Source organism: Plectropomus leopardus, chromosome 14 (assembly GCF_008729295.1).
Source record: "Plectropomus leopardus isolate mb chromosome 14, YSFRI_Pleo_2.0, whole genome shotgun sequence".
NCBI classification, from domain to species: domain Eukaryota; kingdom Metazoa; phylum Chordata; class Actinopteri; order Perciformes; family Serranidae; genus Plectropomus; species Plectropomus leopardus.
In genome coordinates this window covers 16,659,035-16,676,484 of record NC_056476.1, presented here as the reverse complement: position 1 = coordinate 16,676,484, position 17,450 = coordinate 16,659,035, and the positions used below count along the sequence as shown (strand labels likewise).

Sequence of the window (17,450 nt, the reverse complement as noted above, 5' to 3'; positions counted from 1 at the left end):
TAAAGATCCAGCGTGTAGGATTTGCAGGAATGGAATAAACTGTGTTTTCTCTAGTTTATAATCACCTGAAAATAAGAATCATTGTGTTCTCGAAACCTCAGAATTAGCCATTTGTGTCAGAAAAAGTTTCTTTTTTTCTTTATTTTTTAAAAACTGCTTTATTCTGTGTTTTTAGTGGTTTAAATCATTGGGTCCGGGTTTTTTTTTTGTTTGTTTGAGGTTTTTTTTTTTTTTTTTTAGAGGAAGTGATCTCTGTGGACAATTTGGCTGAAAGTAAAAACCTGCTGAACGTCTGGATCTGAAATTATCCGAGAAAAAAGATGCTAGGTTAGCAACCCAACCTCGACATGCCAAACAGCATCAGAAAAACACAGACTTTAAAGTGAAACTTCTTTATTTATATTATACTAAACAGCATCAGATTTGTGACAATAAAGTGATTTATTTAAAGTTTTGCTGGTTTAATTCAGTGGTTCAGTCTGTTTCTTTTGGAGAGGTCGAGGTCTCTGTGGATAATTCACCTCCAAGTTAAAACCTCCTGAACGTCTGGATAAAAAAAAAAAAGAAAAGGTGAGCGCATTTTAAATAATCAGAGAAAAAAGGCGAGCACACATTAGCCGGAGCTGGGCTAGCGGCCTAAATGAGAAGTGCCATAGTAGAAAAAAAATTGTAATGTGAAAAAAAATTGTAATGTGAAACCTGTTTTTACCAGTTTTAATCACCTGGATTGTTTGTTTGGACAGGAAAAGACCTGTGGGCATAATTTGGCTCCCGCTTAAAACACCCTGAATAATGAACACTGAAGGAATTCTAACTGGGAGAAGTTTCAGCTGGTTGCAATCTGCAATCCTGACCTCTAGATGCCAATAAATCCCCCTAAATCCTACACACTGCCCCTCTAAGGTGGGTCACAAATAATGCAGGCAGTGAGCGGGAACATGTTTACTGTTGTTGGTTGAGATGATCAGCAGTGCAAATTTCACGTGAAAAATGTTTCACTGTCTGACTCAGGTCAGACAGAAAACTCTCAAACCTTCCTGGTAGCTGTGAGTGTATTCACACTCCTGCACCGAGCCAAGCTGCTATCTGCCCACTTTATCATTACAACCTTCTCTGCTCAGTTAAGGTCATGTCTGAGATGTTGTTTACAAGACAGTCTGTATCCCAGGGATGTGTAAGATGTGGGACCCAGGTTCTTTATTTATAACAGCTGGAGCAGAGGGATGGGGAGCACTGACATTTGGCAGAGTGGGGTGAAAGGTCAAGTCTAACACCAATAAAGTGGAGACTTTGATCGTGGCATTTATGGATGGAGCAGGCACAGCACCCTCAGAGAGAGACACAGAGAGGCATGTAAAGTATTAAAGAGGAAGGAGTAGCACTGAGAAGAAAGGAAACAATAGGATTCATTCATTCTCTTTGTTGTCATTATGGAGTGTCTTTGTTGTTGTTTTTTTTGTCTCTTTGTAGTTATGTATCTCTTCGTGGTCATTTTGAATTTCTTTGTAATAGATTTTCTTTTTGTAGTCATTTTGTGTCTTTTTGCGTTCATTTTGAGTCAATTTGTAGTTGCTTGCATCTCTTCATAGTAATTTTGTATCTCTTCGTGGTCATTTTGCATGTCTTCGTTGTAATTTTGATTCTGTTTGTAGTTGCTTTGCATCTCTTCGTGGTCATTTTGCATGTCTTCGTTGTAATTTTGATTCTGTTTGTAGTTGCTTTGCATCTCTTTGAATTCACTTTGTGTCTCTTTGTGGTAGTATTGTATATCTTTGTTGTCATTTTATTTCTTGTTGGTTATTCTGAGTCTTTTCCTGGTTGTGATCTCTTTGAATGATATCTTGCAGGTGAAGGTCAGGGGTGCATCGGCCCTTTGGCCCATTCAGCAATCTCTCCATTCCCGCAGTTTCTCCAATTTTAACTACTTATTTGCTATTTTTTGAGTCGCTCAAATTGGCAAGAAAAATTGGACAAGAAACAAAAAATGTCTCTATTATATTTTATTTTCCTTTGTTTTTATAAACACAATTAACCTAAAAATAACACCACTTAGATACCATCCTACATTTCACAACTTTTTTTGAGCTTTCATGTAGTTCACCATAAGAGCCACTGTGGGGCGGTTTCCTCACTCAGCACAGCACAGGTGAGCCATCTCACCGCCAGCGAACAGCATCATGGTCAATGTAGTATCACACTCCTCTTTCCAAACAAGAACTACAAATTCAGTCATGTGACAAACCAAACCAACAGTGACAGGTTGTGTGTGAGGGCATGAGCGCTCCGTGACAAGTTATGCGGAACTTGTGCCTCCTCCTCAGCATGTCTGTGTTGTGGTTTCCTATTTACTGACACTTCATGAACCAGGTTCAGACCGACTCCGCGGAGCGTTCAGGGTCTGACAGCGACTGAGCGGCGGGAGGTGAGCATGTACAGCCGGGATGACTGAGCGCAAGTGTTGACATCAAATTAGAGTGCAAAGATTAAAACTATGAATTTATTACAGCATTTTTGCTGGTCAGTGTTGATATGAAGTAGGCGTGAGTGTTTTTAAACCTCCTTGTTTTATATTTTTCGCTTCTTGAGTGCTTTTTTTTACTTGTCGCGCGACGCTAAACTAGCTAATAAAAATGAAGTTTAACGGTTATCTGAAGCTCCGGATCGGCGAGGCGGTGGACCTGACGCCGACCACCTTCTCCCTCCGTCACGCTGTCATCTTCAACAAAGCCCCCCCAGCCTTAGACCCCTACGTCGTGGTGAAGGTGGACGAGGTGAAAATTGGACAAACTCTCACCAAACAGAAAACCAACACGCCGACGTTCAACGAGGAGTTTTGCCTCAACGTGTCCGACGGGAAACAGATCGAGTTGGCCGTTTTCCACGACACACCGATCGGATACGATGACTTTGTGGCCAACTGCATCATCCAGTTTGAGGACCTCATCAAAACCTCCAACACAGGAGAGACTTTCGAGGGATGGGTGAGTAAAAGTAAACCTATCAAGAGCATCAATTGGAAAACTGTTAAGGAAATATGGCTGGATTTACTTATTAGGGTGCCTCGGGGGACACATTTAGGTCTACCTTTGGGTCCCCCTTGGCCCATACCCACAACACTTTTCATGCAGGGCCGGCCCCAGACTTTTGGGGCCCCCAAGGAAAGTTTGGTTTGCCCCCCGTCTCACTGTATCATGTTTACATTGTATACTGCAGGCTAAATGTTAGTTTAACCATCCATAATGAACAAATGACCATGCAAAGACTAAAGACTTGTTCCCACTGCACAAACACAGCTAACACCTGCAAACATCTGGCTTTTTAATGTGGTGGAAATTTGTAAAATTGGCATTCACACCTGATACAAATAAGTCTGCAGTAGTCATGAGTATTTATCATCTCCTGGCAGTGATGGAAACATAACACATGGATGAACAGGCTAATTTCACTTCCTTAACCGGTGTGTTGTGTTATGAGAAACTGAATGACTGAATAGTTCAGAGATATTAAAAAGAAGTGACAAAGTAATTTAACTGGCCTCCATGCTAAGTGACACACGAGAAAAAAAAAGAAAACAATAGAAAAAATACTTGTCAACTCCAGAGTGGCAATGTGAAAGGTGACTATTGCCCACTTTTGGTGAGTTTTCCCGCGTTTAAAAACCAGCATACATATGCTCATTTTAGTGGGAAAGCGGTAACAGCCCCCATAAATGGTTCATTTTGCCTGTCTTCGTTGAAAAAAAAGAAAATATAGTCTCATTGTGTTCATTAAAAAAGTCCTTTCTAGACCAGGGGACCCTAAGCAACTGTTTATATTGCTCAATGGGTAGGGTTAGTAGCAGCCACAACATTTAGTTTTAATCTGTTAAATACATGCATTCTGACAGCTTTTGTTACTTTGCATATGCAGATGTAATGTGAAATATGCAGTTTTGCATGATTGGTACTTTTACTTCTGTATTTTATATTTATCTTGACGCTAATACTTGTGCACTTCAGTGCAGTGTTTAATGCAGGATTTTACTTGTAACAGTAAATGTACACTCTGTACCTACTTCTTTAACCTGAGTATAAGATCTGAGTACTTACGTTATGAATTAAAACACGAGACAGTAAACTAGATCTGCAAGCAGGTATAAAAGCACCCTCATGGAGCTGAACCAAAGGCACACTATGAGGCCATCTCTGAATACAGCTTATTAACAATAATTGATGCACTTGGTATTGAACACTACCAGAGGCCCAGATGCTAACCTATATGCTACAAAAATACCTGCCCTATAGTTTTCTGCATGTCAACTAACTTGTGCCAATTTGATACAAAGCAACTTTATTGAGGAATAAGTCCTATGTGAGCCCAGTATCAACACAAAACAGTAGGTGAAATGTCATGAAAAAGATTTTAGGAAACCTTGAAAAGCAGTCCACTATGCTGGTAACCCAGTCTTGATAATGGGAATCCAGAAATAGGTAGAAAAATTACGAATTTTAGAGGTTTAAAGAGCCAAGGGGGCTCTTAAGGTCTTTGCAGTTATGTTCTGGCTCACGGACCGATTGTCTCACAGTCCATCAATGAGTATTCTAATAATATTTCCTCATTTACTTTTGGAAGAATACTGTAAAACAGGTTTTTCTAAATGTAGTTCCTTTAGATAGATTACATGGAAATATTGTATTTTTTTCCCCATGAGAGCTTCGACACATGCTGAACAGTCTTTGAGAGCAGGTTAAGGAACCAAAACATGCAATTTAGCTCAGGGCCATCGATGTTCGCTACACGTGTCACTGTCAGTGTGAGTAACATCGCCTGTTTTTCTGCCTGAAAACATCAACACTCCTTTGTATGCACAGGTGTCCTGAAGGATCACATATTCACATCACCATTATATCTTCTGTTTGTTTAACATGTTACACATATAGTATATATTTTTATTGTTATTCTTACTTATGTATCTATCTGTTGTACATTATAGCATTAGACTTCTTTTTATATTTCTAATTTAACATGCTTGTTTTACACATTGTTTTGAAGGATAAGGCACATGGTTTATATTTTCTCACATTTTACACACTCAGCACATTATATTAACTAAATGACTTAATGGTACTTTGATCACCAGCGAATGTGGGCTGAAACCACATGTACCACTGCTGCGTCGAGGTGTTAATTCTGCCAAAGTCGACTTGTTACACCACAATGCAGGGAGCACAAACAGAATCACATTGCTTCTGCCTGCCCTGCTCAGCATTTGAGCTGCATGTTCAGACAAATACATGGTGATAAACCCCCTCAATTTGCCTTCCTAATGCAAACTTGAAGGTTAAAATGGACCTCATCAAAGCTCAGATTAAATGCCTTATGATGAATATCATAACACGTCTCACTCTCTTCTAGACACAAACAAAAAACTGCTCCTTCAAGCTGGAGTTCCCCTCTTGTTGCTCATTTTCATCCTTTTAGCACTATAAGCCACTGCAGGTGTTGGTTAATGTAACCTGAGCCTGTCCACGCCTGGAGCACGCTGAGGTGGTATCGACCATGTGCACTCTCACAGAATTGTCAGCCAATACAGTTTGGGCATTTAAGCACATTTTTTTCTGCAAAAAATATAAAAAAATAGTTTAAACCTTAAATTAATCTGATCATTCGATGGATTTGTAATATGTTGCAAAATGCTTCATTTTACTAGTAAAAGAACTTTACAAAGAAATGTGTGTTACAAAAGTAAAGTAATTCAGCGGCCTTTGCCATAGAGGATGTTATAGTAACTAACATAAAGCATGTAAAAACAAAATATGAAAGCTTATATAGCATTATGCATTGAGACGAATGCTTCAATATAACTGCTTTATATGTAACTAAATTAGTAACATTGTAGAAAATGTTTACAAAATGTATATTCCCACCTCTGTACCTCACTGGCTGTCCAAACACTTGTGTATTTCTTCACCTTAGTGTGAGAAAGTCACAGTAGCATAGTGTTTGAGAGGAGAAGCATTTACATACTTTTTAAACATGTGTAATTACTGAATTTTTATCATAACTCCACAAGTATTTGACAAACAAACAAGTAGCACTTAAAAACATTCACAATAAGGCTTTGCAATTACGCTTTGCTTTGACACAGCAAAACAAACATATCGAAATACAAAAGAAATTAGAAGAATATAAATGACATGCAAATGCACAAATGATGATATCAACAAATGCTATTAAGCAGACTTCTGCAAATTTCCCCCTTTCTAGCATTTGCAAACTTTTAAATGAGTGTAAATATGATAAAAAAAAAAAAAGGATATTCTTATGTGCGAACAGTAGGCATTTATGCATGTTTGAGCAGTGCCAAATCAATTAAGAAAACAAAAACATCAGAGACAGCTTTGCACACTCCTTCACCAAGACCCTCAAGCGTCGAGGGGAAGTGGTGTGAAAGTGGAGCTCAGCTCACGGTTTATAAGAAGTAATTAGCTGGCTTTCTCACTTCAAGTTGTTATTTGTCAGATCTGAACTGTGAAGGGTGTTTGTTCTTTGTTGCACAGGAGAAGTGTTGGGCTGGTTTGTTTCACATGTGAGAGAGCAGAGACTGAGGCACAAGCCTCCACACGCCCACACTGCTGCTTATCACTGCGTTCCCACCATCGGATCAGCGCTGGAGGGCCCACTGTGAAAATACTCACTTTCTACCGGCTTTGTTCCATATTTTTGTTTTTACCCCCTCTTTTGCACACGGTTAGATGTGATGCACTTTAACTCTACTTACTCAACTCCTTTTAACTTATAATGTCACTCTGATGTCATCTGTCTGAGACATTCACCATATGACATTTAGACACATAAGGCCAGTTTCCTTTGCCTCCCACCTGCTGACTCCACATGGCATTGCATTGTGACATCTTTTGGGACATCTTTGACTCCTTTGAGCTCTTTAATTTCACAATATGGTGGCTTCTGAGGAGCATTGAGACTGAAAGTGAGTTAAATACAGCCCCTCAACATTTTCCAGTATTGTGAACTGCTTACTCGACTGAAACGGGCCCCAGCCCGTTTTTGAAAAAAATTAAACTTTTAAAAAAAAGAGAGAAAAGAAACTTCCTCCTTTGTGACACAGCATTAACTGTTCTGCTTTTAAACTACAGCATCATGCTGCCTTCTACCATACATCTGTTTTATATCAGCTCAAGTCTGTCTTTAAACAATACTCAGATGCCTGTCAGTACATTAAAAGAGTTCTTAGTTGCTGTAATAGTTCCTTCTGTCCCTCTCTGAGGAATGTATGGGGTGGAGGACAAAATTCACAGTTCTTGTCCTATGTTGAAATACATTCCCAGTTCAGTTAAGTCATAGCCAAAAGCCAGTGTAAGGCTTTGACAGCAACCATGAACTCTTTCTATATACAACTAATTGTCAAAGTTTTGAAAGTCGTGCCCACTGTCCAACTTGCAAAAGAAGTAAATTCATTGCGATGTTTCAATAACAAGACCATCAGGCAAACAGTTTTGTGGCAAAAGAGAGGGGCGTGGCTGCGAGGTTGTAATCAGCCACATTTACCTCGTGCAGTGGGTGTTTATGATTATCACTGCATAGTGACAATCATAAACATATCCCAAAGTGTTCACATTAAATAGGTAGATTCTTAATAAATGCTTAAAGTCTAAAAGGTTAAAGTGGATTTTCAAAATAATACATTTCCAGATCTCACAGGTTACATTAAGTAGATGTCTTTCCTTTTTACATAGTAAATGGTTGTTTGAAATTGTATGAAATTTTTATAGTGTGCTTGAGTACTTGCAAAAAAAATTATGTAAGAATTGAAATGTAAATTGTCTGACGATGGTAAACAGGTACAACCAGTCTTCAATCAGCCTTTTAAACCATAAATTGAAAGTAAACTTCAGTGAACTTTCTGCTGCTGATAACATTGTAGGTTAAACGCAGCACTGAAGGACCGTTTCCTGAGCTGCTCCCCCCAGAGTCAGTTCACCGTCTGCCCGGTTAGCAGCAGCTAACACAGCAGCAGCAGCTAACATGCTGCCAACACCTGACACCGAGCCGCTTAACGGTCCCAACAAACTCTCACTGACACCAAAACAGCCTGGCTCTGTTGTTAAGCCCCTTAATAACCCAGTCCCCAGTCCCCCACCTACGCATCTGTGTTGAGGTAGATGTGTGAATTATTCTTTTGTTCTGAAGATTTGAAAGTACAGTGCTTTCTCAAGACTCACAAGTGGGCCCCGCAAATCTTTAAAATCTAAAGACTGTATGGATGAATGAGGGGTCGACTAATATTGGTTTCTCAGTGTCGATACTGATAATAAGTAGTTAATGAGACTGATAACCGATGTGTGGAACCAGTATGCATTTACAATAAGATGAAAATCTTTCTGTCGATTTTTAACTCAGCACAAAACTTTGTTAAGATGTCTTTAGCAAATGTTTAATTAAAAGTGAAAATTTCAACATCAAATCAGCCCAGCAACTTTTTTAATAAATAAAAATAGCTCCCTGAGGTTTTACAAAGTAAAAGTTCCCCCAATGCTAACAATTTCTTTGCATTTTTAATTAATTATTTTTTTATCATTAAAATAAAATGCAGACACAGACAGTTGGCAAAATGCCAAATATCGGCCCCAATAATTGGTCAGCACGATAATCTGTCATGCCCTAGGATGAATGGGCCAAAATTTCCATCCTAACACTGTGAGAGATCAGTTTCTTTTTACAGGAAGTGCTTTGAAGCTGGTATTGCAAAAAAAAAAGCCTTCCCCAAGTATTAAAAAAAATTCTGTGTGCTTAATACTTTTTTCTGTGTCATTCTGCTTAGCTGCACATGATTTGTAGGGATCAAAATGTCACAATTTCTTTATCAGTGTAGATTTGTCAAGTTGATACAGATACCTGGTTCAAATTTCTTGTGAATAGCTGTATTTAAAAAAATAGATTCATTATCTGTAAGAGTCACAGGGGGCCCGAGTGTATCACAGTTAATATTGGGTGAGAGAAGGGGCACACCCTGGTCAGCTGACACAGAGACAGACAACCATTCATGCTCACATGCACACCTACGTATTAGAAAAATACGCAATAGAAAAAAAAAAGGTGTTTTGAATACTTATTTCCCGCTCTGTATATTGTAAAGGATGTGCAAATAATTACATTCTGTTTCTATTTACATTTTACACAGTCTCTCATATTTTTTTGGAATTGGTAGTTATACATGTAAATATTGTTTTAAGACAGACTTGACAGAACTTATCCTTTAATCTGACTCCTTTTGTACAGCTGAGCTGTTTGACCGGAGGGGAGAGACATTTCAGAAATGCATTGCAGCTCTTTAGTTCTTTACTAGAGCTTGACCAGACAAAGCAAATGTGAAAATACCAAAGATAGCACACACGGAGGAAGTCCTCACAGTGGTCAAGTCAAACTTGCTGTCTAGACTGTAAATAGAGACAGAGGATATGAGCAGGAAACCGAAAACAAAACTGGAGATGGTTGAGGTGAAGTAAAATGAAATCTTCCATTAACTGAAAGCTTTACCCTACATGTGCCATCTGGATGGCCAGAAGTGACACGTAATGTGTCACTGTTTTTGCAGGCAGACAGTATTTTCCAGGCGGGGGTGTATGTGTAACATAAATAGATTCTTTTTTAAGCATATAGTGACCCAAGTTTCCACTCAGTGGTTGCAGCAGGATGTATCTTGTTCTGTCCTCCCGTTGCTGAAGACCCTTCTCTCTGTGTGAAGCTTTTTAATGCACCTGTTTGTCAGATGTCACTCTCAGCTGAGCATCGCATCAGATCACCACAACCTCTGCAACCAGCCCTACCTGCCTAACCTGCTCTTTTGTCTTTCTGCCACTCCGACATAACGTACACACTGAAGAATGCAAAAATATGCAGTTACGTAGCTCCATATTTCCTGTTCCAGAGCTGAAGGACAGATGCTCAGATGTCAGATACTACCTCATGTCTCCTTTAACCCAGCTTTTGTAACTGAAGCCATATAAAATGTAATTAAAAAGTATAAAATCTGCCATATTTCTGATTTCCTTTTTGTTTTCATATAAGCTAGTGTGGGTTACCTATGTTTTTACAATGAATTAGTCTTGTACTATTGTGGTGGATGAATATTTGTCCGCACTGTTTCTGTTTATTGTCTTTGAGTATGCTGCGATGTAATTGTGCGTTTGTGTGTCTGCAGATGGATTTGGAGCCAGAGGGTAAAGTTTACGTCCACATTACGCTCACTGGATCCTTCACTGATGGTAAGACTGCTTCTGTAGATTGAAATGCTGAGCAATGTTTTATCTTCATGCAGAAGAATCGCTCTCCTTTGTTTCTTTTTCACACAATCTTCAACAACAGCGCTAAGCATTCATGTCAACACAGTTAGTCACTGCCTTGTCTCCTCTTGTCTGTGAAACACTGCCTACTGTTTTGAATAATAACCATCTGTAAGCCATCAAATACCCAAACTGCAGCTGTGTAACAATAGAGGCGTTGAAAATAGGTGTGCATGCGTGTTTGTGTGTAACTCAAGTATGTGTCAGGTATGCTTGGTCTTGCTGTTTGCTTCTTCAGACGTCAGAGGACATCAACACTGAGTGTAGATACGTACATGATCTTCTAACCAAAAAGATGTAGTCATTTAAATAAGATGAGTGAGAAGTGACCTTGCAGGTCTTTTGAAGCAGAAGTTTGGTAAGTTAGTGACTGCATGGCCTCAGTTAAGTTCCTGTTTTTAATCTGCCACCATCATGCCTCTCTGCCTGCCAAACCTCATGAAACACTAATATTTCATTTCCTTATGAAAAACATGCAGTCAAGTCTCCAGAAGAAAAGGCTGGCATAGTACGATCTTTTGGTGACCCATTGCTGTTTTTTGCCAGCTTTTTAGGCACCAAAAGTGGGTGTTTTTTAGTGACCTATCACTGTTTTTTCACTGGCTTTTAGCGACGGGTCACTGTTTTGTTTTTTATTGGGCACCAAAGGTGGGTGTTTTTACAGTGAATTTTTAGGCATCAATTGTGTTGGGTTATTTTAGCGACCCGTCATGGTTTAGAGTGGCTTTTAGGACACCAAACTTGGGTGTTTTTTAGTGAGCCATCACTGTTTTTCCTGTGGGTTTAGTGCCATGAAAAGTGACATTGCTGAGTTTTTAACCACAAAAACAAACTGGTATTTTAAGCCAAAACATGATTTTCTCCAAACCATAACAAAGTGGTTTCTGTGACTTAACTGAACCATGTATTAACCCCGTTAGCGATAGCATCCTCTACATAATAATGTACAAATGTGAGCTAGCTGAAATTTGCAGAAATGTATAATGGCAAAAAAACAAACAAACAGGTGATTAGGTTGAAAAAAGACAAATGTATCAAATATGGAAGTTGCTTCAGTTTCTTTCCCGCTGTTGGAAACTAGGGGAAAACCTTCACTTTTACTTTTTTAAATATTGACTGTTTTATGATTGGAGTGTTTCATAAACAAATGTAGTTCTAGTGTTTCCCTTGGTTGTTTATTTAAATATCATTTTCTAAACTTTCAAAGGCTCTTGGCACACTACTCTGAAATGATTTTTTTAAACCCTTTTTGCCCTCAGCAGAGTCCACTAAAATGTTTGTTTTCCAGAGAAGCACCATACTGTCACAAAACAGCTAGTAAACAACACCGTCAACTCACCAAACTTTGGAGATAAGCTCAGCCTTTTTATATTTTTATATTTTTAGAGTGTACACACTGTATTAGTCTGAAATAAGTTCTGCAACATTATCATTATCTGTGTGCTGGTTAACCTCAAGGGAGACGTGAGGGCTGAAAACAGCCACGAACAATTACAGCCAGCTGCTAAATATAAAAGAAAATACAATCTCTAAATGATTGCCAGTGAATGCATCATTCTGGTCTTGGTCAGCCAACAATAGGGCTGTTACTGACATTACTAACATGATATAAATAAAAATATTTTCTGATACATATCATCATATGGCAAATATATGCAACATGAATGAAAAATGTTAAAGTAATGTTTAATGTAATGGACTGCTCCACTGATATGCCTTTGACTCAGAGAAAAATCTTTGCTCATCGGAAACAAAAATGTTAAATGACTCAGTTTGTTACTTTATTTTAAAATTTCCTGAGTTAAAGTCAGAAAATCTGACTTTGCAAAATGATATTACAGTTTTTTCACATCATCAAGACAGGTTTGGTCAATGAATATGTCATCGTTAGGCTGCCTTAGTCAATATTCTTTTTACACATTCTTTATTTATAAATATCTTTATCCAATAGGCTATGTTTTATATAGAAAAATCAAGTTGTGCATATGATAGAGACTTTTCAGTGTACAAAGGCGCCGTGTAAAGAGTGTAACCCCTCACACCTTTTACGCGTCTACCACAAATATATATGTTGTTTGCAGGGGGGGTCAGCAGGCAGGTTTCCGTAATGCTTGTGTGGTTTTCATCTCATAAATAACTCTACATTTTAGCTTTTGAGCGAGAACACATAGAGCCATGCCAGAGGTAAAAAGATGTGCACGTGAATTTACACACTACAATGTCTAAAGGACTATTGTTCATTGTTTTTAAAATCCCTTTCTTTTATTCCATCTGTCTTCTGTTAAATCACTCTATAGTCTGTTTTTTTTGGTATGTCAAGTGACATTTTGTCATTGTACAGTCGAGGTCAGACGATATAATGAATAAAAAGTTTAGCCATAATTCTGATAATGATACAACAATATTTGTTCAGGTTTGGAAATATCATATTGTAATATCATTCGGGGGAACATTGGACCATTACTGAAACACAAAGATTAGTTGATTTGTCAGTCAAATAAAAAGTCACTGCTGTTTACATTATCTATCAAGCAAGTGTTCCAAGCATTTATTTGGTTCTGCTTTAATAATGTGAAGACACATTTGAGCCCCTCTCAGACTTGTATCCCTTTATTTTAATTTAATAACAACTGAACAATCTTAAGTCAGCTAGTCGAACGTTTTGTGATATGCTTAATGTTACCATAACACATATTGCGATTTCTTACCTTTTTTAACTGTAGATTATGTACCCCAAAGAAAAATTTGTCAACATCTGTTCTAACTAATAAGATAAAGTTTTTCAAGAATAAGTATCTCACATAAATTTTTTGTATTGCAACAAAATGTATATAGTGGACTGAAAAACTCACATACTATCTATCAGCTTTAAAGTTACGATGGAAAAGTTTTTGCACACATGGAAAAAAAATTATTGTATTCATTTGGAGCTCTGCACCAATGTCTGTGGGAAATATGTTGCTCTATCGCAGCCAAATGCTTCACCGCATTCACCAGGTTGTCGCTAACTTTGTCTGTATGCTGTCCGAGCAGGTTGCGTATAACAGGTGTTTGGTGGGTTCTTATTAGTCGAAAACAGCTGCCTGCTGTGGCCAAAAACAAGCATTGAGAATGAACCAGAACCAAAACCAAAACCAAAACGATGAAAGATGTTATAGAGCTCTGCAGAGATGGTTATTATTCTGAGTTTGACAATACGAGTGACCCTTTCTCTCAGTATTTATCTTATACATTGTTGATGCAAAAATATTGATAATAGCTGTTGTAGAGAAACAGTGATCCATAAACCTTCGGTTATATTGTAATGGGTCTAGGAATTACTGTATGCATTTCTGACTTACTGATAGCAGCACTTGTTGCGCTCCTTTTGTTTTATCACAAACTGCTCTAATTTTTTTCTGCCAGATGATGCCATAGTGAAAGAGAAGAAATACAAGCAGTTTACAAGGAAGCGTCACGGGGCAGTGAAACGAAGGATCCACCAAGTCAACGGACACAAGTTCATGTCCACTTTCCTCCGTCAGCCCACCTTTTGTTTTCACTGCAAAGAGTTCATCTGGTGAGAAAGTTGAGCAAGGACAAATCACTGCTGCCCGCACGTGTCTGTGGACTGTTAGCTGGACCTCATTGTGTCTCCTTCTCTGTTTATAGGGGTGTTTTTGGAAAGCAGGGTTACCAGTGCCAAGGTGAGCAGACTTTATTTTCTCTTTCTGCCCAAGTTATTTAGACATAGAGACACAAGTTACAAGTTTGACATTAAGCGATTGTTTTCTGCAGTGTGTACCTGCGTGGTTCACAAACGATGCCACCAGCAGGTCGTTACTGTTTGTCCTCGCATGAAGAAGCCGGCAAAAGATCAGGTAAGTACAGTTTGACTATCAGACTGTAAGACGCAACACTCTTCCTGTACACAGTGTCAGTATGCTGTTGCAACAGCAGGATTTCTGGTCACTGCAGATCATCAGAAGAATGACAAATAAGGGTGTCATGATTCTCCAAATCCATGATTCAACTGGAGTTTAGATTTTACGGTCAACATTTAAATTACATTTTTTTTATCGTCTATTAGGTCTTGATTCATAAAGATCAACAGATCATAGGTTTTATTCCTTATTCCTTAGTCATTTACACTTTTCTCTGTTGTCTGTAACCCTTTGAAACCTGGATTAACATCACTTTGCTTGTGCTATATTCAAGCACCTTTCACAAACTATTTGACCCTTTCAAAAACATGGGGAAAAAGTTTGAAAAAATTAGTAAAAGGTGACAAGAAAATAACCTAAAAAGTAATTTTAAAATAGGTGGGATTATTAACTAGGGAAAATTTGTAATTATTATAATTGTATTTATTATAATTATATATTTAAAATACTGTTACAGGGAAAAAATGTTTACATTTTATCTTGAGTATTTTTTTTTGCTTTATTGCTGTTTACTTTTTTTCTTTTCTTTTAAACTTATTTTCAAGTAACTTTCTTTGAACTTTTTTCTAATTTCTTGCCAACTTTTGGGCCTTGTCTTGTTAAGTTGCTTGTTGCCTTTTCTCCATGATTTTGAAGGAAATCAAATGAATTGCCTCAGGTTTCAAAAGGTTAAAAAGATGGTATCAAGTGTGATATAACTGCCATATTTTTGGAATGTTCCAAGCTGAGGCCATATGGTTTATTAAAAAACTAATATCAAATAACTTATTTCAACAGTCAATTAAAGAAACTGTATAGAACGAAGAGTCTCCAGATTAGTCATCATCATATAGCGACCCACGGGCCACATATGGCCTGCCAAAGCTTCTCATACAGCCTCAGGATGTAAAGCAATTCAGAATATGCGAGAGGAGAAAAAATGGGTTCCATTAGGTATGATATATAGAAATTTTGCTCTGTATAGAGGCAACTCCTAAAACAATCAACATGAAAGTATTCTATGGGGAGTGATTTACCAGCTCCACTTATGGGTACTAAAGACGTTACACATCCATCTGTTTGCTTATTTTTAGTGTCAGTGATGCGTCAAAAAGTGACAAAGCAGCTTCCCAAGAAAGTTATTATTAGCCAAACTTACAGAAACATTGCGTGCAATAGTGAACCTTTCACTTACTCTTCCCCTCTTTCTGTCACCCTCTCTCTCTCTCTCACACACACACACACACACACACACACACACACACACACAGAGAGAGAGACACACACACATGTGCCACTGTGCTCAGTCCCAGTCATCTCAGTGGAGAAGATGGATTCAAAGGTCTGGATCCATTCAGACAATTTCATGTAAGATTGGGGACAAATTTATAGCTCTCAATTAACATTTTGTATACTTTTTTTTCACATGCTCTCATGTTCTGACTGAAGATAACTCTACAACAATACCTTGAGTTTCCCCCTGATCCTCAGTGAGGATAGAAGAGTTGCCTGTGTAAATGTTACTTTTCCTGTCAAATCTTTTTGTTTATGATGTCCTGCCATTTTGTCATGTTACGTGAATTTGCCTATGGTAACCATGTGTTACAAAGCCTCCAAACTGTAGTTTTTCTGTCCGCAGCACTTTTATTGTTTATGTAACTCTCGTGGAAGGCAACATGTTGCCACACCGCTGACTCCAGGAAAGCAAGAGGATTTTCCAGTTCTGTTGTTTTGCCATCTTCTCCAGGGTCTGGAAAAGTGTAGCTGCAGGCTGAGAGATAAAATATCTACAGGAAGAATTGCTGGTCCTGCTTTTGATTTAAAGTTATTTTAAAATTTAAAAATCGTGACACCCCTAATAATACAGTAATTACTGTATCTGAAGGTTTTGGGCACTTAAGATGTTGCTATTATTTTTTTACGCCTGAAGGAGTTTTTGTGTAATACAGGATGTGCAGATGTGTTACAGCCCCCTCCCACACACACACACACACAAACACACACACACACTGCTGACTGACACCTGCAGTGTTTAGCAGACTGCACATGTTCCTGTTTCTGTGTTGAGCTGGTCACTGAGCTTGAATACTGTACTTTTCCACATGTGCTTGTTGTAGTATTTCTATATGTTTTATAAATACATGTGTTATTATTTGAACATGTAATTTTTGCTCTCTCTTACTTTATTTCACTGACCATTACAGGTTTCTCTTCCTATTGGAGGTTCAGAGAGTAGCAAATGCAGCAATAAACCGAAAGAAGGTCACATTATGACTAAAATAGGAACTAAACATTATTCAGTATGCAGTCTGTTTGGCAATTTTAGGTTATTTAGAATATGCGCAGGTGTGGCTGACCATGTTGCAACAATTAGTGGTTAGTTTACAGTATGTCTTCTCTCCACAGCCTGTAACCCAAGGCTTCAGCATCAACGTGCCTCACATGTTCAACATCCACAACTACAAGTCGCCCACCTTCTGTGACCACTGCGGCTCACTGCTGTGGGGAATAGTCCGTCAGGGGCTGCACTGTAAAAGTAAGACCTGCGTCAAGATTTGTCTCTTAAAATCAGGATCTCAAATGTCCTAATTTATCTGTTATTGAGCGCTGCTGTTTGTGTGGTTTCTCTTCTCCAGTCTGCAAAATGAATGTTCATATCCGCTGCAAAGGCAACGTCGCTCCCAGCTGTGGGGTCAACAGTGTCGAACTGGCCAATGCGCTTGCAGAAATGGGTCTACAGGCTGGAGGACTCTCTAAACGCAACTCAGTGGTACAAAGGCCTTGTTTTAGCAAATGAGTCCAATATGTGCGAAGTTTACTTTAGGTTTCCATAAAATCTAAAGATATGTTTAAGTTTATTTTTCCACACGCCTTGCTGCTATCATCACGTATGGACTGTTTAATTGGTATTTTTTTGCTAGGGCAACAGCTTTAGTCTCTGTTTACTTCCTGTTACCAACAAGAAATACACTTGAACAACTGAAGTATTTATGTTGTCAAGTTTGTCTATTATGTCCCCATCTGACCCAATAATGACGACAGTCATTTTGTAGGTTTTCTTAAATCTATTTTAGTGGTTGTCATTTCCAGAAAAACATAAAGAAGCCTTTGAATGAAAATTAATTAAGAAGAGAGAGAGAGAGAGTAAGTGGAGGCAGGACTATGGGGGCAGTGAAGCTGCGTATGTGTCAACCCACTGCTGGAG

General features: G+C 38.4%; 1 protein-coding gene across 2 annotated transcripts in view; it reads left to right on the top strand.

Moving 5' to 3' along the window:
* Window positions 1-2,262: 2,262 nt before the first annotated feature.
* The window catches only part of prkcha (protein kinase C, eta, a), a 30,905-nt gene continuing 15,717 nt past the window's right edge, over window positions 2,263-17,450 (top strand). Inside the window, exons 1-7 of one of the 2 annotated variants that reach the window (XR_006106538.1) lie at window positions 2,263-2,981; window positions 10,202-10,265; window positions 13,749-13,902; window positions 13,995-14,029; window positions 14,121-14,203; window positions 16,652-16,781; window positions 16,882-17,015. Coding sequence is in view for 1 of the 2 variants with exons in the window: in XM_042501395.1 (XP_042357329.1) it covers window positions 2,631-2,981; window positions 10,202-10,265; window positions 13,749-13,902; window positions 13,995-14,029; window positions 14,121-14,203; window positions 16,652-16,781; window positions 16,882-17,015 (951 nt within the window). In the remaining variant the exon portion in view is untranslated. The remainder of the gene's footprint in view (window positions 2,982-10,201; window positions 10,266-13,748; window positions 13,903-13,994; window positions 14,030-14,120; window positions 14,204-16,651; window positions 16,782-16,881; window positions 17,016-17,450) is intronic. The other variant, XM_042501395.1, reaches the window with a different exon arrangement.